At 34.8% G+C, this 24,701-nt stretch overlaps 1 protein-coding gene across 1 annotated transcript in view; it reads left to right on the top strand.

Moving 5' to 3' along the window:
* The window catches only part of LOC118191496 (blastula protease 10-like), a 49,867-nt gene that overhangs the window by 24,187 nt on the left and 979 nt on the right, over positions 1–24,701 (top strand). Inside the window, exons 7-13 of the mRNA XM_035362303.2 lie at positions 4,228–4,354; positions 5,910–5,985; positions 8,446–8,640; positions 13,516–13,651; positions 15,501–15,647; positions 15,769–15,872; positions 22,480–22,622. Of these exons, the coding sequence (XP_035218194.2) occupies positions 4,228–4,354; positions 5,910–5,985; positions 8,446–8,640; positions 13,516–13,651; positions 15,501–15,647; positions 15,769–15,872; positions 22,480–22,622 (928 nt within the window). The remainder of the gene's footprint in view (positions 1–4,227; positions 4,355–5,909; positions 5,986–8,445; positions 8,641–13,515; positions 13,652–15,500; positions 15,648–15,768; positions 15,873–22,479; positions 22,623–24,701) is intronic.

The raw sequence follows: 24,701 nt of genomic DNA on the forward strand, positions 1-24,701 counted from the left end.
ACCAAACAGCTATAGCCCTCGACAAGATAAGAATAATTCTTCGAAGATGATTATTCTATGAATTTTAGTATAAGTAATTCCATATTTAAGGATGTTTTTATATTCTAAAGCTATTTTTGCCTTTTTCTTATATCATTTTGCATATAAAATGTATGCGCAGTTTTTTTTTTAAATTATGGTGCTCTGATTTCTTTCTTAATTAAATACATACACAAAAGTGTAGCAGTTTCGTAATTTACTTGCTTACCTTGGATAATAATCGATCTGAATTCGAAATTTTGAACTCGAAATTTGAACTCGAAATGTAAAAATGTTTTTTGCATTTCCATTTCTTTTTTCATTTTGTAAAATAAAATACACATAGTCTTTTATCTATGTAGATAAATTATTTTCAGCAAAATACGACTTATCTACAAAGTTATTTTCAGCAAAATACGATTTATCTACAAAGTTACTTTCAGCAAAATACGATTTATCTACAAAGTTACTTTCAGCAAAATACGATTTATCTACAAAGTTATTTTCAGAAAAATACGATTTATCTACAAAGTTACTTTCAGCAAAATACGATTTATCTACAAAGTTATTTTCAGCAAAATACGATTTATCTACAGTAATTGAAAAGAGTAAGTGAAGAAATCTAGCAGCAATTTCCGATAAATATATTTATCTGGATAACCGATGAATGGGCTTGTTTTCATAAAAGATACAGATGGCGCATTCCCGCTTACATTATTTTTTATCATTTATCATAACTGCATTTTTGAATACATTATAATGCATTCATAATGTAATTCAAATCTTAATTTAACATTATTATTTTAATGCATTTAAATAAATTAAAATAAACTGCGAAATTTTCATTACTTTAAATTAAAATTTTATTTAGATGTCATAATGGAGAACAATATGAATCTGCAACAGCATAATTCAAAAAAGATTCCTGAAAACTTTTTTAACATCATATTCGATAGCAATAAAACGGCAATTATCACAGAGGGATAAGATTTTTGTTATAATTTAATGATATCATTAAAGCTTCAATTTTCTCAGTTTGTTTTTTGCGGAGATCTTTGTTTTCTACGGTATAAATTCTAATCGAAATAATCCAGCAATGAACATAGGTACTCAAAAAGGATATTTTCAGGAAAATGATTTCACAGCCTACTATTCTCACATATAAATACATTTATAGCTCTTCTTTACATTACGTATAATGTAAAATAAGTCTTTACTTTGATTAGAGAAAATATAAGAAAAATATCATTTAACCGGACGGGTTTCGTGCCTATGATTCATTATTAGTTTTCATAACTGTTTCGGTTAAATGTTATTTCAGTTAAGAAAGTTTCGGTTAAGCAGCTTTTTTACTACATTTCTTTATAGCTTTCTTAATACACTCTTTTGCAAAAAAATCGAAGCAGCATGAAGGAAGTGGTTGTTTTTGATGAAATTGAATATGTGTATAACTCATACACATATTCAATTCAAACACAGATAATAAAATAATTACACAGATAATAAAATAATTAAAAAATCAAGGTCAGAGTACCTGTTCACGGATCACAATCACCCATTAAGTGTAGTTGGTCGAACCGGTGCTGGCGGCAATGCATGCTTAAATTCGCCGAAGCAAGGTGTGGTAGAGGTTCTTAATGTCATCCTGCAACACATTCTACCAGGCATTCATCAGTTGTCGCTCCAGATCTGCGATATTTTGTGGTGCCCGAATCTGGCGGCCTACCATGTCCCAAACATGCTCGATTGGTGAAAGGTTGGTAACCTTGCTGGCCAAGGAAGAGGATCAACCGCACGAATACAGTGCAGAGATATGCGAACGGTATGTGGTCTGGCATTATCTTGTTGGAAAATGGCACCAGGATGACGTGCCATGAAAGATAGTGCAACCGGTCGCAGGATGGTATCAACATATCGTTGAGTTGTTAAAGATGTACGGAGGATGAGTAAAGATGACCTGCCATCATAAGAAATAGCATGGCCTGGTGAACAATCACCCTATCTTGCCTCGCATCTGTGCTCCTTGGTCTTCCAGAGCCTTCATTTCGTCGGCAATTTCCTTCTAACAACCATTGCTGCCAACAACTTTGCACAGCAGTGTTTGTACGCTGCAGGTGGCGGCCTATTGCTCGGTATGACCACTCAGCTTCACGCAACCTACAATGCAACCATGTTTGAAGTCGTTTAGTTGTCTGTAAGGTCTTCGATATCATCGTAATGGCATCTTTAGTTGCTTCTTTACGGATTACAATGGCAGCAACAAAAAAAGATAAATTCCCCGCTTCTTTTAATGGTTTTATACTTTGCGAATTGCGCACTAGAAATGCTCGCTACGATCGCAATTCCTGCTCATTTGCATATTCAATCAAGATGTTTTTTTGCATACCAAATTTCATCACGATCGCAAAAGTCCTTCTTGGTGCTTCAATTTTTTTTACAAAAGAGTATATTATTGTATGCGGTAGTTTCATAGAGATCTCTTTAATATAGCCAGATGGACATCAAAAAATGGCTCTTCATTGAATGGCATACCATCTCGTACAGCAAAATAAATAACGATAAGCAGTCTAAAAGATAGAACAGATATACGGCAATGTCTCTTTAATACTCAAAGACTATCGCAGATCACTGAAATCACTCACAAAGCAATAATCATCGTAAAGCAATAATCACTGTAAAACAATAATCATCGAGTAGGGAGCTACGGTGACACGATTCTAAAACGAATAGCTGCACTAACTGAATCACGATTCCAACACAGTCGATACTGGTATTTAGCTACTATCGCAAACATCTTGGCGCAATAGGGCGACTTTTTATGGATGAAAATGTATAAGCTACTTAATATGTGCAAATTGGCGGTTTTCGCGCCTCCTTGTATAGAAAGATTACCAAAGTATTGATATTTCTAGTAAGTCTGGTAAACAATATCAACACAGAAAAAGAAAACATACTTTAGCAGTTTAAAATACAGATTTGAATTATTAAATTATTTTTATGTCATATATAAAAAAAGTAAAATACTTACATTCTTCTTCGAATCTTTCTGTATTTTTTTTTTCGTTATTCTTCTCCCGAAGTACACAGCGATCTGTTGTTTTTCACTTAAAAAAACATCAGAGAGAAACATCAGACCGACTTAGTGCATTCTTCGACAGCAGCGACTGTTTAGAAAATGCATTTCTTCGTTGTTCCCTTTAGAAAATTTTCAACAAAATTCTGCATTTACTGCCGAAATTTTACTGTAGTTCCATTGCTGGCGAATTCCCGAAGCTCATGTTTTAAAACTAAGGCAAAAAATATCACGATTTGCGTATAAAAACTGTTGGTTCATGGAATACAACAAAATAGAACTCATACAAAAATGGCGGCGTTACTTAACTGAAACGATTGCTATGAGCATGGTTGCCGGAAGAATGGCTATGCGCATGGTTGCCAGAGTTTGGGACTTTCTGAAAATTTGGCTACTTCTGTTAAGATGGTTGCGATAGTACTTAAGTACCCCGATATTTATAGGGTTTTCAAAAGGTAGAATAAGCACACCTGGGAATTTCGAGAAAAATCGTTCTTAAAGCTTCAAAAACTCATTTTGCAAAAACTTGCAGAATGTCGTCATGTTAGTTAAAATCGCCACTCAGGTAAAAATTGTTACTAAGTCCTAGTGGGAGAGTTTTTGCCCATAATAGCTTTCCTTCTCTTTGAATTATGCTTACATTTTAAATGCCGATCGATTCAGAAGTATAAGATTTACAACATTATATACATAATATAAACGCAATACGTGGCCACAAACTGGAAATTAAATGAAATAGGTAAAAAATATATTACACAAAATGCACTAAATATATAAATTTAAATAAAAACATCAGTATAAAAACACGATAAATCTAAAACAAATAAACACAAAAGTTTGTAGATATATTAGGTTAATTGGAAGTAGGCAAGATGAAAAATTAGCAACCGCCTTCGCCGGGAATCGAACCACGGACTTCTGGAATACCGGCCCAGCGTGCAGAACCACTACACCACGAAGGCACGCTAGGAAAGCGGGAGAATAACCTTATAAGTTTACAACAATATGCTTCAAGAAACAGTCAAGTTGAAATTGAGTTTCCTGTATTGTGGTAATGAAAGTTTAATCAATTTTACAGTGTGATAGCGAATTTAGATTTGTTATTATCTCATCGTAATGAATTATTTTCCATTCAGCCTTAAACCCCCTCGGGCGCCGAATGATAAGGGAAGCTATGGAACACTGGGAGAATATGACCTGTGTCAAGTTCCAGGAAAGAACTACACAGCTGTGGTATGTGCGCTTCAGAGGTGACAGGAATGGGTGAGTAGAGTTTATAATAAAAATCTTACAAGTATTTTAAGATTTAAAAATTTCTTAATTCATGAAACAATAAATTAATGTTGGCAAAAGTTAGCTAGCATAATTGTAGATTTATATAAATGTTGCATAACCACAACAGTATAACTGTTAACTGAAGAATGTCGCCGTTAAGATCAATGTTAAGTCTCAAATCTCGAATCATCAAATAGAAATTATTTACGGAAGTGTAGATGCTAAGAACAGTGCTTTCAGGAAAATTTTGTGTGAAAATTCCAGCCGTCAACCAAGCCGTTACATCTCCATTTTCCTTGACGAAGATATGATGACTTATATGCTATTGATATTCAATCATTTAAACAGATTTAAATTAACAGCAGTTCTCGATTTACCTGGCCAATACGGAGATAACATCCACAATTAACTGAAATCCGTTAATCCGAAAACTACTAAGAAATACAGGAAAGTGGCATAATGTATACTATCACTAATAGAAAAATACTATTAAATATTTATTTGTATTTTCAAGCAGTTTAATCTTATGAGTACATTCATTCGCTACATAAATTAAATCAGTATTCAAAGCAAAAAGAATACACTATGATAACATCAAAAAAACTATATAAAAAAACTGAACTGAACTTACTAGTACTACACGAGATTACCTGCATAAATATGTGGAGGCTTACCGGACGATAGTGTTACCTATAAGTTCTAATAACTGAACTAGACCTCAGTACTTAGAACTTTGGAAATATCCATGCTACATTTAAGAAAATTATCACACAAATTAAAGTTGGTATAGCTTACTAAAATTCAATCGTGGCTTCCAAGTACATAACTTTGTTCTTTTGTGCCTGCATTATTTTATGGCCTTATAAAAAACCACGTTTCCTGGCCGAAAGCTTAAAAGTCCTCATTTTACATAAGGGTTAATATTTGACTTGGGGAGGGCAACCTGTCATGACGGTCCTCCACTATCCACATACAACAACTCCCTGGAGCCGCACAAGGTGCTTTCTTGTGCGGCTCCAGGGAGTTGTTGCATCTGGATAGTGAAGGGAGTGGGACATATGCCTGCTTACCCCTGTTAAACACCAGGCGTCCTCGTCTTCCGTCACCTGCCATGATAACTTCTTACAGAAATGTTGGGTCCTTCTCCTTTATTTCATTAAGGACACCACACACATCCATCCCCTCATCTTTGACGTCATTAAACTCACGAGACGATACTGCGAAAACGTCTTCGACAGTTGCCACGAAAGAGTTCCAAATCATTTGAAACAATTGTTTTGAAAGATTCAGGATTTGTATTTTACTTGTCTGAGGTACATAACTGAGACATGATAGTTCATAACGGATGGCCATGCTGTATCAAATGAGCAAAATAGTGTAAATCCCAAACTTTGGGATAGACGATTAATCAATCAATGAGATAAATTAGCAAAAGTTATGTTTACACTGTCAAGCCTATCCTAACTTAATATTTAAACATTTATCAGTTAAACAATTCTTTTGTTACTTACTTTACAGCAAGATTACTGCTCTTCTGTTTCAGATGCTGGTCCTCAATGGGAAGAAGTTTATTGCCCCTTATAGGTCAAGATCTCTCGATCGGGAACAGATGCGAGAAGGTAATTCATATTTCATTTGTAATTACGTAATTATAAGTCAAGTATTGTTACATCTTGTGTGACAATAAGCTAAAATTGCTTTTAAAAAAGGATAAAGGCTAGTATAATTGATGACACAGCTCATCAGTAGATTTAACATAAGTAATGGTGGTCCTTTAACCAATGCATGGCATAAGAAAATTAAAAAAAAAACTATTAATCATATATCTATTACATGGCTGTCATTCTACTGCCGAACTATTTTTTGCCATTTATTCTTCACCACCGCGTGACTTCTACTTTTGAGCAACTGGAAACTGGCTCACGCAGTGATGTCACAAAAAAAAAATCTCTTAAATGTTGATAAATGAAGCTTAGTGCTTTTATTAGATTATGATATGCAATGCTGCTTTTGATACTTTACTTTTGCAGCCCTGAACTCAAAGTCTTAATGTCAAATTTTATAAAAATTAAAGCTGTAAGTTGGGTCACACAAGTATCAGGGCAAGTTTTCACCAGCACAAGAACATAAAGCTTACAAAAGTCCAGTACTTGTGGAATGAAATTTAATACAAATTACAGTACAAATTAAAAAGCCTCTATCTTGCGTATAATTACAGCTGACATAATTACGATTTAACTGCTTAGTCAGACAGACGCATATAGAGGAACTGTTTCAACATTTACTTACCAATCAAACAAAAAATTTCAGGCAGTTTACAGTGTTTAATATACAATCAGTCCCTTCAAAAGCAATGAAGGGAATGGCATGAGAGAAACATCAAAGCTACAAGTTAAGAGATTTGAAGCTTTCATTAGTGCTTGACAAGCAAGTCACTAAAGCGGAAAATAATTTTATGTAAGTACATGGTGGGGAGTAAAAAATCTTCCCCGGTATATTAACCAACAGTGGCCTATGCGTTCAACCAATCGAAATGAAATCTAAAATACTGTTATTTGAAGATATGCGCTCGATATTTTGATGATTTAAAACAACAGAACTCTCACGGTTGCAATTATAGTGAAAACATGTCTAAATTTTCGAATGACAGCACCCACATGTTTCCTGGGCAAATTGATCAACGCACTGAAAAACCATAAATGGCGCTAGAGCAATACTCATATGAAGAAAGTTTTCGGCATAAAACATTTGCAAAGAGCATTGTAAAGGACAAGTAACAACATAGGATAGGAGTTGGGGAGAAAACTTTTTCTGAAATTGCAAGTTTTCAACGTGTCCACTTTCGTAGACGATAACTTATTGCATACGGGAGATTGTTGACAATAGTGATGAACGTAAATTGAAGGTAGTATCTGTATAACTTCACTTTTATGGTATCATTCATTTCTGAGATATCTCGTTCATTTGATGTGTATTGTGACGCATTTCAGATAACACCAGAACCAGAAAGTCCATCGAATTGAGGCAGTAGATTGCAGTGGTCACAGAACTGCAGATGCTAGTTAACGGCAGATGACTGTATGTCTACAGTACGTTGCAAGACTTGCCGAACACATGGGGCGATAATGGAGGAGCACTATCTGGCATCTCTACAATGCCATTAACGACATCTTGCTGTTGCAAATCTGGAATTGCATAATCCTGCAACATTGTTACATACCTATTACTTGTGATGGAGCATGTTTTCATACCTGTGAAAGTAAATTTTTCGAAGAAGTATGGACAAAGAAGGAATGTCCTTCTGATACCACAACGCACAGTCCCTTTAGCTTCGTGTAAAGGCGCGGGTGCCACATTGTGAGGATTTTCAACAGGCCAGTGAAAGCTTCTACTGTGTGTGCTTGTGAATTACGCAAAGTGCATCGATGATCACCTGGCCTTTGATGTTATTGGTCCTTTACAAAGCTCTTCTTTGCAAATGCTTTATGCCGACGATTTTCATCACATGTAAATCGTTCCAACGTAATTCACGATTTTTCAATGCGCTGATCGTATTGCGCAGAAAAAAATTGTTATTATTCAAAAATTTTGAAATTCTTTCACTGTAATTATAACTACCAGAGCTCTATTACTTTAAGTCATCGCAATCTTGAGCAATACTGTCGAATAGCTATATTTGAAATATCATTTCGATTGGTTGAGAAGACAGGCCACGATATCGGGGAAGTTTTTTAATGAATGCCCCCATGTAAGTAGTTAAGAAATCGCACTATTTAAGCTTCATTCTCAAACTACTAAAATCTGCGTTGAAGGTAGCTTCCTATCGGATGAGTAAAGAAAACCTGTTCTGAATCTTAGTTTGTTTCTTTCAACAATTCACTACATTTTGTACTTTGAGCACTGTAACATCTCTTGCATTTACCATCGTAGCTGAACAACAAAATTAAATTGAGATCCACAAAGCTGCAATTAGCGATAAATTTTATTTATTTGTGTTAGTTGTTACACTGAACTTCATTTAATTAAATAATATTCACTTTGTTCTCTTTCTTACTGAAATCTGAATATTTTTATTTCAGCGTTATGTTGTTGTTCACGAAGTAGGTCATGCTTTGGGCCTTAATCATGAACAGTCCAGGCTTGACCGGGACAGGCATGTCAGAGTTCTCTGGCGCAATATAGCCCTAGGTGGCAGACCACAGTTTTGGAGAGGTCTTGACAATCCTCATGGTGTTGAATACGATCTTACATCTATCATGCATTATCATCCACAAGTAAGTGCATTTAATACTACCATTAGTTCCATAAATATAATAAAAATTATTTACAGAAAAAAATGAGTAAAATTTATAAGCTTTATATATGCAACAAAACTTTTAATTAATTCCCAAAAGATATTCCAACAAACGTTTTGAAGTATATATTTTCAGTGATTTATCTTTTTCACGATGTCATTTCCAAGACGCATTTGGAAGCAGTTTTCTTAGACTCGGTAATCTGTGTGATTATTAGCTTTAAATATTTACCTTTATTTTGACTTACAAGTAATTTTTACATTATTGAGCAACCCATTTTAAATTGCATAAAATTAAATGATTCCGAGATTTCAAGAGAGTCTAAGTATCTCAGTTAAATAAATAATTAACCGCAATTAAGACATATACGTATTGGCAGTTATGTAAGCACTATTTACATTTATTAAGTTTTACATTTATTAAATTACTTATTTATTAAATTTAATTTAAATTATTTATTTATTAAATTTCAACTTATTTTTTTAATTTCCTGTTTCGGTAAAAGATATTTTAGGCGAAACTTGGCGAGAGTTGGCGATTTTTGGCGGTACATGGAGGATACCGAGTTTCTGCTATTCATTTGTTTGTTTGGCAATTATTTTGGCTTGCATTTTCGGCCAAATATAGCCGCTACACAAAATCAAAATAACAAGAAAAAGAATTGCACAAACTCGGTATCATTGTACACATCCACCTATTTTCAATTTAAAAAAAATCCCCGAATTGCACAAAAATGTCATTGCGCACTCCCTTGCCTTTATCCACGTACACGTCGACACGACGATCCATGTACTTTTCACTGAACAAAAATCCAAGAATTGCAGAAATTTGCATTGCGCCCTGCCTTCACTTTGTCCATGTACACATCGATATATTTTCACTTAAAAAGTCAAAGGAGCACCCAATTCCACAATACAGGCAAACAAAAAATACATAATCTCAATAAACTCTACAGTTTAAACCAAACAATAAAATAACATAAAAAAGGCAAAACATGTTATACATTTAAGCACCACAAAAAGCAAATATCCACTTACCCTATTTAGAAGTTCCTTCGTCTTTAGTCTGTAGCACACAAAATTCCTTAAAAACATCCAAAAACTTCCTAAAATTATCTGAACTCGAATCCGCGTCGCATATATCGGCGTCGCCACATCTGAACCTTTCTTCCTCCAAACCCATTCAAATCCATCTAAACGGTTTTTACGTTCGACTAGATGCATATCCTTCCTACATACAGGACGCTTATAATGGTTACTAAGTAAACCTTCATTTACACACCAGTCAATTAACGCTCTTTTCCCCTTTCGTTCCAAATCGTACAGAAACCTCAAGTTAATCTAACTACATTTAGCCATTCTACCGTCTAAACAATAAAACCAACACACACCACAAAAGCGCTTACAAAACATCCCATAATTCAAAATTTCCCACAATCATGCACCTAATTACGTCACAATAGGGTTTCCATAACATTCAACTACTCAGGCTACCCTAAATGAAACAACAACTTGGCGATAAATGAAACAACAACTTCGCCATAATGCAAGGGGTACGTTAAAGTCTACTCTAACCCCTGTTTCTTAGAAACGGATTGCTATGAACCTATACCCTATGGTAAAGAGTTACAGGATCTGGTCTTCTTCGAGAGCGTGCAATTAAACCAGATCTCTAAAAGACAACTAATGACTTTCCGCTGTGCCTTATAAATACCACAGAGACAGAAGAAGGATGTAAAAGACCCATTTAGTAATCCAAACAAAGTTTAACAGACGGCACTAACTTGTGCTTACAGAAGCCAACACTTTTGGCTTAAAATCAAATATAACGGATAAACTTAAAATTAATGAAATTTAAGTAGATCCTAACAGCTTCACATTTAACATGCAAGCTGGCTCTGACCAGAGTCGGCGTAAATAAGCCTAATGGCAAAAATAACTTGCTATGAACGCCGCAGAATACTAAACGAGAGAACCAAAGTTAGTAACGTAGCCTTCAAGCAGGCAGAACATGCTCTGAACTGGTTTAAATATGATAAAATAGTCCTTCATTAAATAAAAATAAGTTTAAATACAGTGGGTACAAAAAGTATTTGCACATTTTTGTTCACAATTTATAAGAAAATGCATTAAGAAATACAAAAATTGGCATTTAAAAAATAGAATAAGCTTATTCGTTTAAATTAATTACAAAAAATACAATAATATTAATAAAAAACATTTTTTGCAACCATATTAAAATAGCTTATGTCAAAAAAGTATTTGCACACTCAACTCAACTATAGCAAATTTGCATTTTTATGCTATTATTTGACAGTCATCCCGCAGTAAATAACATACGTAAGACGACTATAAAAAGAGATGTTGTCGAAACGTTGGCAGTTGATTGTCGATTTCAAATTGTAATGGCACCTAAGAAATCTGAATTGCCGATTTCGTTGCGAGAAAAAATTGTTTCTCTACGTGAAAATGGCCTAAGTTATCGAGAAATAGGTAAAAAAGTAAATGTTTGCTTCTCTAGTGTTCGGTATATTATAAAACGTCATAAAGAAAGAGGATCTACATCAAATAACTTGCGCTCTGGACGCCCAAGGAAACTTTCACTGCGAATAAAGCGAAAAATCGTAAGAGAAGCATCGAAAAATCCATTTGTTAGTGCAATTACTTTAGCCAATGATGTCGCTTCAACATCTGGAGTTCAAATCTGTGCCCAAAGTGTTCGAAATGTCCTGCACGATGCACACATTTATGGGAGATCTCCAAGGAAAAAAACCTCTCATAACTGAACGAAATAGACTGAAGAGACTTGAATTCGCTAAGGAATATATAAATATGCCAATCGATTTCTGGAAAAATGGCATATTCTCCGACGAGAGTAAGTTCAATATCTTTAAATAGGATGGCAGGAAATTAGTTTGGAGAAAACCTTGTACTGCTTTTCATACCAAAAATATGTTACCTACAGTTAAACATGGAGGAGGTTCTGTTATGATTTGGGGGTGCATGGCTAGCAAAGGAGTTGGTAATTCGTGTTTCATTGATGGGAATATGACAGCTCGAACCTATATTGATGTGTTGCGAGATAACTTGCCACAAAGTGCAATAAAATTAGGTATCAGTAATTCGTACTATTTTCAGCAAGACAACGATCCCAAGCACACCGCCGGTATAACACGTATGTGGTTGCTTTATAATGTACCCAGAAAACTTGCCACTCCACCACAATCATCAGACTTAAATCCTTTGGAAAATTTGTGGAATTCTTTGGATTTAAAAATAAGAAAAATGAAGATTTCAAGAAAATCTGCCCTTAAACAAGCCCTTATTGAAGAATGGTCGAATACTGACCCTACTGTTACAGAAAATTTAATTAAATCAATGCCAGCAAGATTACAAGCAGTAATAGATGCTAAAGGAATGCATACTAAATATTAGTTATTTGAAATTTGCTTATATATTTTATTTCTTTTGTATTCATGCAGGTGTGCAAATACTTTTTTGATACGAGATATTTAAATTTTGTTACAAAAAAGCATTGTTATTTATATTATTGTAATTTTTCTGTTTGTTTTGGATGATTAAACTTATTCTGATTTGGCAATACAATTTTTTTTATTTCTCAATGCTTCTTTTTATGAATTGCAAACAAAAATGTAGGTGTGCAAATACTCTTTTTACCCACAGTATAATGTCCTCCCATATCCATTACCTTTGCCAAGCGTCGAAAAAGAGATGAATGCCACCAGTAGAGCTTTTTGAATGATGTCAACACATAACCACCCATAACTTCGAAATTTTTCTTCTTGAATTGCTTCTGGAATTTTTATTTGCGAGAAAAAACTAAAAACGCATGTTTTTATGCTTGGAGAATTTGAAGAATGATAGCGAAATTTCCACTGCTGCCATATGACGAAATCCCTAACCAACAGCACCAATAGTCAAGCAATGAGCATCATTTTTTCGGACTGTGCTGCTTCATGGGCAAAGCAGGCAAAAGATATCTTCCCGGAAACACTGCTAATAGTACCTTGTATTCACTGTAGTGCTCAGAACCTGAACGATGAAGAATCATATCCTGTACATCACTCATTATTACAAAATCATTTGGAGATTCTTGAGCTCTTGCCTCTAATTTTTAGCTGATGGATTACAAACATTATCCACTCATGGGTGTTGTCATTATCTGTGTATGTATTTCAATCTGTGTTATGCCAAAACTTTGAGCTCTGCCCCCAAACCGAAATAAATATTGAGAGAGAGAGATCGTTCCACCTAACACCGTAAACTCTGCTTGTTTTTAGTAGTCTCTCAGAAACCGACTTTAGTCTTAGAATCTAGGACCTTCCATTCACTTGGCAGATGGTCAAAAACACAGAAAGAAAGCACATTGAAAGGACTAAAATTCCTTCCTTTTTAAAGAAAAATAAAATATTCCAAATCAATTTTAAATATCCTAAATAAAGGAATATCTTAAATAAAAATATTTTCACTATTTATAGCAAATCTTCGAATAACAGCATAATATTGTTATATGAGCAAACTACGTTGTAAACTCTATCTTCTGAGAAGACAAAGAACTTCCTGAAAACGTACATTTACAAGTTGGAAAGACCTTTCTGATTCTTTCCGCAGAGTGAAAAAAAACCTGCGTACAAAAAAAAAAAAAAATTGGCAATTACTTTTTCAATATTAAATCTTCAATTTAGTTAAGGTAAAAGATAATAAACTGTAGTTGAGACAACTTTTATACAGAAAGATACTAATAACTGAAATTCCTTTTTCCAGTTTCTTCTGTAATTAACAGTTTATTTGAATAATCTTTACGAATTTTGTTCTTTCCTCTCCCCTTACGTAGGCATTCAGCAGTCGAATGTTTGAAAGGAATACTGTTGTAAGTCGTAATCCTCATCATCAAAGACTAGTTGGTAAACGGCGGAACGATTTGAGTTTCAGAGACGCGAAGGTTGTAAATTCTATGTATCGATGTGACGGTAAGTTGCCAATATTTTTGTATAACTTGTTGCGATTTAATTTTGATTATCACTGAATGTCAACTGCAATAAATATAAAAAGGCAAATTTAAAAAAAAAGAAACTACCTTTGTTGATTATTTCAGAAAGTTGCCTAAATCCTTGCATTTTCTCTCTCTCTCATTGATACATATATAAATAAGAAAAGGATAATTTCTTTCATGTATTTGATATATGAATTAATCAATTAAACTGAATGATTTGTTTGCGTTATACTCGTAAATGATTGAATTTCATCCAAACATACGAGAAGGACAGCACACGATCAGATCTTATCAATTGTTGGCGATCCTATCGAGAACGCTGATTCTTCTCACAAAGTCAGCTAGTTTTCGTGGAATTAGAATTAATTAAATTTGTTTTTATTACTTTTTAAATAATTTTTATAATTCTTAAGCAATTTTTCTCCAGAATGAAATGACAAATATTACTAAGTTTTAAAAATATAATAGTTCATTTGCTAAGAATTTACTCTTTATTAAATTTTGTACTACAAAAAATTATAATCATCTCTTTCCAAGGAGATAATCTCTTTTAATAATTTCATTAAAAATTAATAATCTTAGCAGCTTGAGCTCTAGATTTAGGCTTTGAAGGTCCATTCTTATTTATAGATAGATAGATAGATTTTTTTTTTTTTTTTTTTTTTTTTTTTTTTTTGTGTGTGTGTGTGTGTGTATAAGATAGAAAAATAGGAATCTCAAAATTCTAACTTAAATTAGCAACAGCCCTTTAATTCTCCATTTTAATATGGCTATTTCCCCCTATTCCAGAAATAGCAATTGCTTATAAGAACTTTTCTGTAATGCATCATTTCTAGATTTATCCATGTCATATGACTTTACATAACGCTGATGACGTAAATGGAACTAAAGCAGCCATCGTTAATTTTAAACCATTATTAATTATTCAATGGAATGCATTGATTAAGCTTTCGTTCTGAACACAGCAGGTTGTTTCTGCTTTTGTTGACGCTAAGGCGCTACCGCGTTGTTTTTTTCCTACAACGATAGTGTCAAAAATGTAAATGTTACGTTCTGGAAAAGCACGATTAGTGTATTTTGTTTGTCAAAATATTTAACTATCGCAAAATGCATAGCTAAAGCCATGGCTGCAAGCTTATGCTTTTTGTGCTTCAGTATCTATCTGCGTCACAAAATTAATGTAAATTCAAAAATTAATATTTACCTCAAATATATATATATATAAACCAATAATTTATAATAAGAAATATATATATGAAGTATTTGTAAAACGGGAAACACATCTTACATTGGTAATCTGTTTACTTATTTAGTTGAAAATCTTGCTGAAATTTGGTAGCCTGTTTGCTTAGGAACATGGCAACTTTTAAATACTGCAAATTCTAAATAGTCTTTTATGCAGATTAGCCTAATTCATATAAAAAAACCCACAAAAAATTCTTCAATTTCAGATTTAACACTTTTCTATTAATTTTTTAATTTATATTAATTTTGTGATCATTAAGTTTAAACTTTTTTCCAGACTTTTAATTTCCGATTTAAATTTAGACCAGTACCAAAACACATAAAATATTTGAAGACTTTACAAAATTTTCTAGATTTGCTCTTTAATCAGATACCCATTAATGGTGAGTGTAATGCAGTTATTAATATAGTATTAAAGTATTTTAAATATCTGAAACAATTAAACAAAATTAGTTATTTGAATATTTGTTAAATCTGAAAACATTCTATGTCATCTAGTTCAGTTCTGCTGTATAGCGCATGTTATGCGAACTATGATGTTCTTAAGTTCGTTTCATATGAAACCTCATATATTTTTGCAGCTAAGTGTCCAAACCGTGGCCAGTTGCATTGTGAGAACGGTGGATATCTTGGACCTTTCAAAGAAGGAGACGAAGGCCCCTGCCCATGTGTATGTCCCCCACACACACGTGGAGAAAGATGCCAAGAAATTGTGCGAGGATATTATGGTAAATATTAGTACACCGCGTTTTTTATAAATATTTGTTTAAAACTAGATTCAATGCATGTTTGATTATCATACTTTTATAAAATGCGAAGAGTGAAATTGAAGAGAAATTGGCTTTCTAGATGATCCTCCTTGTGGCGGAAATATAACTGATGAGGCCATTATTGAGACACCAGGTTTTCCGGAAAGAAAAGAACCTGAAATGAGTTGCAGCTGGATAATAACGGTGAGTTTTATAAATAATTTTACAGCATAAATGGTCACCATGTCATTTAAAAACATATCCCTACCATAAAGAATGGCATTTTCTCATTTGTGTGTTATATTGTCTTATTTGCTATTCTGCTATATTTTAATCAGAGATTATGATGTCAGAGAAGTTATTATATTTTAATATTAACATTTAATACATTATTTTTAAATCTATGTAATGTGTATCTATAAATTTAAACATACTTTGTAACCAACACGTATACAAACATCATCCGCTTTTCGAATAAAACTACGTAGAACTAAGTAACTGCCACACGTACCACTTTCTCAGCCAATTTCGTTTATTTCCGGGACCACATATTGTCTACAACCATACATTGTCCGCTCACTCGTAGATTCAAACTGAAGATTGGAAGAACGAGTTGGCCTTCCCAAGTTGGTGCAGTGCTTCGAAGAAAGTCCAAGATCTCACTGAGAACGGACCACATAATGTATGGTTATGCAATGTAAAATAAAATAAATGTATGGAAATGAAGCAAACTAATTAAATAAATAAAAAATTTATTGCATTGAAAAGTATATTAAAATAATAATATAATGTAAATTTATTACAATAATAGTCGAATTGATTAATAGATAACTGCTACCTGCCACTCATATCAAATAATCCGTTTTTCTCTGCCCTTTCCATCGCACTGGATTTAAGAAATGCTTCAGAAGGTTTGATACCGTTGTGGAGTCATTAGCTTATTTTGAAATAGGAGATGTGAAAAATGGGCAGTGTCCTCTCTGGAACTCCAACCTGGACCTTTCGAATGCGCGCCGAGTGTCCTAACGTTATACCACGAAAGCATGCTCGAAGGATTGAGAAAATACCTTATACCGTAATTAATTGGAATAAGAAGGTTGGACTATTACAGTCTATGTAGGAAAAAAAATTTGTATTTCATGCTTGGATTTTCAGTCCTTTATTTATCACATAGCGTATGGTATTTAATCTTCTATTGGTATTATTAATTGTTTTGTTTAAATTTTCTAAATTATATAAATTTTAAGTAGTGCACTCAAAAGTATCTGGGAATGGTTGATAATATGTCATGCGTTGCTCCCATCTTTCGGAGATACAGCGCATAATAGACAGTTTCTACTACCAAAAGTTTTTAATCTGTTGTTTAATATTTCAATTCTGCATTTTACAATTCGCCATTTCGTAAAAATATATTTACGGGTATCCCTTAGCGAAAATCGCCGGTTTTTAATTGTACATGGATACCGAGTTTGTGCAATTCTTTCACTTGTTATTTTGGCTTGTGTAACGGCTTTTGTGTGGCTTGTATAAAATCGCCGCTACATAAAGCCAAAATAACAAAACGAAGAATTGCAAAACTCAGTATCAGTATCCATGTACACATCGACTTATTTTTACCTGATAAAAAAGTCAGAGAATTTCACAAACTCGGCATTGCGGACTCCCTTGACTTTACCCATGTTAACATCGACCTATTTTCACATAAAAAAATCAGAGAATTGCACAAACTAGGCACTCGCACTCCCTTGACTTTGTCCATGTACACATCGAACTATATTCACTTAAAAAGTCAAAGGAGCAGCCAACAAAAAAAATAGATAATCTCAATAAACTACAGTTTAAATCAAACAATGAAGTAACATAAAAAAAGAAATTCATCTTTGCACTACACAAAGGAAATATCCACTTGCCTTATTTACATGTCATCGGTCAACAAAATTCCTTAACAGCATCCAAAAACTTCCTAAAATTATCTGAACTAAAATCTGTATACTGGCGTTGCCACATAAATTCACAAAATAAGAGCAAAAAATATCCTCCGTAGAGACATTCGAACATACGCATTTCCTTCCTACAAACAGGACACCTAATAATGGCTACTAAGTAAACCACCAGTCAAGTAATCTCTTTTCCCCTTTCTTTCCAAATCATACAGAAACTTCAAATTAATCTTACCACATTCAGCCATTTTACCGTCTAAACCACAAAACAAGCAACATACTTCCTAACCAACACGCACACCACAAGCCCTTACGAATTTACCGCAATCATGCAACCGATTACTTCATAATAGGTTTTCCATAACATTCAACTACTTAGGCTACCATAAATGAAACAACAACTTGGCGATAATACAAGGGGTACCCTTCTCTCCGCTCTAACCCGCCATTTGTCAGCATATCTTTCATTGTCTGGATGATTGTTGCAATGTCAACCAGTGCTTAAATTGTGAGGTAGCCCACCGGAACCTAGCTCCAATACTTCTCAGTTTTTAAGATAAATTGTAATTCTAGCTGGAGCACAGCGGAACCATAAATAAGGTGAGCTCCGGCACTTCATTTTCTTAAACTGAACTATAATTTCAGAAGAAAATTTTATTCAATACGTGAAATTTTATTTTAACAATAAGTAAAAACTTGCAGTCCTCTATTTCCTTACGATACAAACTCATGAGTAGAAGATAAGACGCTCAAGAAAACCAACACCCCGACAGAAACTTGCAAAAAAAAAAAATCGAAGTACCATGTAGGAAGTGGTTGTTTTTGATGAAATTGAATATGTGTATAGCTCATACACAGATAATAAAATTATTAAAACATCAAGGTCAGAGTACCTGTTCACGGCTCGCAATCACACATTGAGTGTTCGAATTACTAGTTGGGAGAACCGCCCCTAGCGATAATGCATGCTTGAATTCGTCGAGGCAAGGCGTGGCAGAGGTTCCTAATGTCATCCTACGAAACATTCTGCCAGGCATTCATCAGTTGTCGCTCCAGATCTGCGATATTTTGTGGTTACCGGATCTGGCGGCCTACCATGTCCCAAAAATGCTCGATTGGTGAAAAGTCTGGTGACCTTGCTGGCCGGGGAAGGGTATCAACCTCAGGGAGACAGTCCAGAGATACGCGAGCGGTATGTGGCCTGCATCATCTTGTTGGAAAATGGCCCCAGGATGACGTGTCATGAAGGGTAATGTAACTGGCCGCCAGGAGGATATCAACATATCGTTGAGCTGTTAAAGATGTACGGAGGATGACTAAAAATGACCTGCTGTCATAAGAAATAGACCCCCACACAATCACACCAGGGGTTATGTCTGTATGCCTTTGTAAAACAAAGGCTGATTGGAACCGCTGGCCCCGTCCTCTCCAGACACGAACACGGTGGTCATCTGCTTCAAGAGTGAAGCGGGGTTCATCACTGAACACAATACGATGCCAGTCTGATGGCAGCCATGATGATCGGCTGCGATACCACTCCAGACGACTCTGCCGATGTTGTGGCGTCAAAGGCAAAAGTCTTAAAGGCCTTTGTGAGCGTAATTCCGCCTCAGACAAGCGCCGTGAGATGGTGGACGGTACTACGGGAGGTATAGACGTGGCTGTAGTGCGTTGAATAGTCGACATTGATACCGTTGGGGCGGTTCTGGCCTGGCGAACAATCATCCTATCTTGCCTCGCATTCGTGATCCTTGGCTTTCCAGAGCCTTCATTTCGTCGGCAATTTCTTTATAGCAACTATTGCTGCCAACATCTTTGCACAGCAGTGTCTATACGCTGCAGGTGAAGGCCTGTTGTTCGGTATGACCACACAGCTTCACGCAACCCTACAATGCGACCACGTTTGAAGTCGTTTAGTTGTCTGTAAGGTCTTCGATATCGTCGTAATGGCAACTTTAGTTGCTTCTTTACGGAATTACCATGGCAGCAACAAAAAAAATAAATAAATTTTCCGCCTCTGTTACTGGTTTTATACTTTGCTAATTGCACTCTAGAAATGCGCGCTATGATTGCAATTCCTGTTCATGTGTCTCAAGACATTGATCATTTGTGTGTTCGATCAAGATGTTTTTGCGTACCAAATTACGTCACGCTCGCAAAAATCCTTCTTGGTGCTTCCATTTTTTCTTTTTTTCTTTTTAGTCCAAAGGGATTTCAGTTCCGAAGGACTATTGCTTTCGTTTTGCGATTTTGCGTCGGACTCATAACCGTCGGTTCACTTTTCAAACTGTTGCCACAAAATGTTAGAGTCCTGCATTATATTTGAAGAAATTAAATAATGAAAAATCTGCATAAATGATTGTCTATTTCTCGCATTGTGATAAAACAATGGTACATAGAGCCATCGAATTTTGAATGACGAAATCCTACTGCGAATATGGGCATCTGAAATCCCAAATTTGGAATTTGTTTTATTATAGATTTTATATTTTGTAAAACTTTAACGAATTTTTGATTTACAAACTCAATGCTTTAAAAGCGAGAAATGGCAACGTTATATAGAAAAAAAAATACTTTTATCTCCAGCTCGCGAGACTGTGTATATCGGAAATTCTAAAGATATGCTTAATTTAACATTATTTTGCGATATTGCTCTTGAACTGAATTTTATGGTTTAAGTGCAAAGGACATGATATTTAATAAAGAAAGGTAACACACAAAATGTTAAAAAACGCCCCTTTGGACGTAATTTAAAATCTAAAACATTTCAGATTTTTTTTTTTTTTTTTTTTTTTCAAAAGAGTGTATTTAAGGGATACTACTCTCATCCATATATCGAAAATTGTCTCTCCTAAGAAGGTAAACAAATTTACTGCAGCGTGAATTTCTCGTCGTGCCATCGTTTCTAATGTTATCGATGATTACTGTTAGTTATCCTCGCAGGAAAAGGAATGTATATTCTTAAAAGCGTTTTAAGTGACATCGAGCATGATAGAGTGAAATACTGAGATAAACTCCTCAAACACGTCCTAGACACGTTCTTTCCTCATTATTCCATTAATGTAACCAAGTATGTTGGACAGAAATTGTCACTTATGCAGAACTTTACGTTCGCTCTCATGAGTAAGATCCCAGTCACATTATGTTTCGGGTACGCGGGACTTGAGAATTAAGGGATAATTCTCAGAACCCGCACAATTCCAGGAAACACACGTAGCTAGGTTACTATTCTCACTTACTACAAAGACTTGAACGGCAAACAGTAATCGATTATCGCTCAAATTGGGATCACGTGATCCTACAGAAGCAGAACTTTCGTCTGATTGGTTGTCTCTAGCCGGGACCCGATGCATTTTCGGTGAGGTTTGAAAAAATCCCGCGTAGCCTCAACATTGCTTCCGTAACTAGGTGGGACTTCGCCTCCAGAGGGGCTCTTTTTTCTAGGAATCCTCCCATTTAAACCAATGCTACCAGAATCTCGTTTCTCAGAAAAGTCCCGTCTAGCAGGCACTGTAGCCATATGTGATAACCTCTTAAAGCGGAATGTTTGTCAGGGGTAAAACCACTCCTGAATCTTAAGAGGTTATCACACATGGCTACAGTCCCTGCTAGACGGGACTTTTCTGAGAAACGAGATTCTGGTAGCATTGGTTTAAATGGGAGCATTCCTAGAGAAAAAAACCCCGCTGGAGGCGAAGTCCCACCTAGTTACGGAAGCAATGTTGCGGCTACGCGGGATTTTTTCAAACCTCACCGAAAATGTATCGAGTCCCGGATAGAGACAAACAATCAGACGAAAGTTCTGCTTCTGAAGGATCACGTGATACCGATTTGAGCGATAATCGATTACTATTTGGGGTTCAAGTCTTTTTAGTAAGTGAGAATGATAACCTAGCTACGTGTATTTCCTGGAATGGTGCGGGTTCTGAAAATTGTCCCTTTCGACGTCAAGGTCCCGCGTAGCCGAAACATAATGTGATTGGGACTTCGCTTGATGGAGACATGGTCAAAGAAACGCTTTCTCTAACCACGATTCCTTGCAACTCCTGGCCCATCCCCGGCCGAGCTTTATTTTAGAGTCTTTTTTTTTTTTTTTTTTTTTAATTATTATTTTTCCCTGTCAGATTTTAACCATCATTCCTAGCGGTTTAACATTGGGCTCTGGAACATCTAATTTTAGAAATTAAGCCCTGATGTCAACTTGTATTTATATGTTTTAAGTAAAACTAAGATTCTAAGTAGTACTGTATATTCACATTCTTAGGCTTCTGTTTTTATGTAAATTTAAATTTTTATCAAGATGAACTTAAGATTTAAATGATGAACGAATTTAAATATGAACTTTAGATTTAAACTAGCATAACTAAGAAATTATTATATTAGTCTTAGATTTTCTCAAGACATCTTGCAGAGACATTAAGTTAATTGGAAAAGCCGGAGAGATGAAGAATGAGCAATCGTCTTCGCCGGGAATCGAACCACGGACCTCTGGAATACCAACCGCCCAGCGTACAGAACCACTACACCACGAAGGCACGCTAGGAAAGCGGGAGAAATACCTTATTATCTGACCATCTCCATAAAATTTTAATTAATTTTTTTCATCTTTTTAGACATTCCCAAAGCAGCTAGCAAAGCTAATTATAAATGTTACTGCTGCCATAGGTACAACACACATGTGCATGAGTAAGTGTGCTATTGCTTCCAATACGGATTCCATCTGAAAATTATTTTCAAACATGCTTTCAATCTATTGTTGCCTCCTCCCCGTAAGAAACAATAACACTTTTGAACTGATCAAAATGCATTTATTTATAAATTAATATATTTCTGATATGCTTAGAAATCTATTTTTGTGTATTCGAAAATAGGCTCCAAGCAGAAAAGAAGTGGAAGTAGAATTCTATGAATTTAGCTTTCGAGAAAGACTGCAACAGCAGTCAAGTTCATACTACGGCAGATGCGTTCATGAAAGAGTGGAAATAAGAAATACGGATTACTACTCTGGTACATTGTAAGTATTTTTGAATAAGATTTTGATTTTTTAGTTAGAATGTGAGAACCATGAAATATGCCTTATTATTAGCCCAAAAGGGACGTTGGTCCCGAACGATATATTAGTCCGCCATTTTGTATTTAATCACTATAAACGGTGTATCGCTTTTCAGATCGTTGCCACTAAATATTATCGTCTTGTATTACATTTAAAGAAATTAAATAATGAAAAATCTGCATGATTGTATGCATGTTTCTCGCACTGCGAAAAACCAACGGTACCTAGAGCCATCGGATTTCGAATAACGTAGTTCTCTACCCGAACATGAGCACCTGGAAGCCCGAATTTTGAAATTCGATTTTTTTTTTATTATTTATTTCATATTTTGTAAAACTTTAACGGATTTTTGATTAGCAAATTCAACAATTTCAAAGCGAGAAGTGGCAGCACTGTAAGGAAAAAAAAAAAAAAAACATGCAGCGAAGCTAGACTTTATCGCGAATTCTAAAGATATGCTGTTTTTAAATACTTTGTGATTTTGATGTTGAAGTGAGTTTTATGTAGCGTAAGCACCAAGAACGTGCCATTTAACAAATAAAGTAAATACACAAAATGTTAATAATTAAAAGATAGGAAAAACGGTTTTGTAAAGCCAATTTAGTAAGCAAACTGAACATTGATATGCTGAGCTGAGAAAAGATTGGGGGGGGGGGATAGAAAATGTATGCTAACGCTTAACACTACATCGGGAATTCTAAACGTATACTGCTATGCTGCTTTTAAAATTTTTGCAAATTTGCTGTTGAATTGTATATGGCGTAAGTGTGAAGAAAATGCTACTTAATAATAAAGCTGAAAAGACAAAAAAAAAAAAAAAAGGGTTAGTAGTTAGTTGTAACAGCAGACTAGTAGATTGCGAGCTGAGCGAGAACATAAAAAAACCTTAACAAAACCTTTTCGTTTACCTTTAAAACTTAAAACCTTCAGTTCTTTTTTTCTTTCTTAAATTTTCACGCGCGAGGTGTGTTTATGTGTAACAAGATTGTTGCTAAGAAAATTATTTGAAAGAAACTTATATACTCGTCACTTTCTAAGTAAATTATTTCTTCAGCCGTCAGTGTCTCGAGCAGTCCAAGTGTGGTCAACTTCTGTTAGTCCATCACAGTTGTTCTGACTGTATGCACACTGATTAAAGTAAAATCAACTCTCGGAGTAACGGTTATTAGAGATTCAAAATATATATTCCGTTGGCGAATTAGATTTTCTAGAGGCGTTTCATATTCATGAAAAGCTTTCAGTTCTAGTTAATAGTAGTCCAATTCCAATCCGACTTTACTTTCAGGTTTTAAATTAGTTACTTCCGAGCTGTTTTCATTTTTCATCAACAGATGGCAACAGTAGTTTTGTTTCCACTTTTTTATTAGAACTTTTTCGAATTTTCTCTTCACTGGTATCGCATGAGCACAGGCATCACCTTCATCACTTTCACTCCTGGGGGGGGGGCAGCTGAAAGACAAAATTCTATAGGCATACTTTCGAAATTAGTACTGAAAATTTATGAAAATTACTGCTGATTCCTTTACATCTCTAATAATACATGAACGCTGCCGTTTCGCAGTCATATTATATAACACAAGATTTGCCATCGGCTATCAGTCTTTGAAAACAGTTTCATCATTTTCCATGCTGCTGCAAAAAACCTTGACATTTATTTATTTGTTCTGTTTTTGCTACATGATGGCAAAAAGCTCATACACATCATCACCATGGCCAAATCTTCTCTCATGATCTCGTGAAGAATAAATAAAACGATTGAAATTCATTAGATATTAATAAGTGTACTAATCGTTCTCGATGTTAATTCCTGATCTGATCGTTAGTGTTCTAACCTTTCTACCTAAAGAAATCTTTTACTTTAATGTCCCACACTCTGTTGTTTCCAAAATAAATAAATATTTTTAGCCCAAAGGGCGTTAGCCCAGAAGAGCTATTGATTTCGTTTTGCGATTTTGCGTTGAATGACTATAAATGTCCGTTTCACTTTTCAAACTGTTGCCACCCAATGTTAGAGTCCTGCATTATATTTGAAGAATCTGC

Source organism: Stegodyphus dumicola, chromosome 3 (assembly GCF_044657685.1).
Source record: "Stegodyphus dumicola isolate Sdum_Otavi_A_Nest chromosome 3, ASM4465768v1".
Classification (NCBI taxonomy): Eukaryota; Metazoa; Arthropoda; class Arachnida; order Araneae; family Eresidae; genus Stegodyphus; species Stegodyphus dumicola.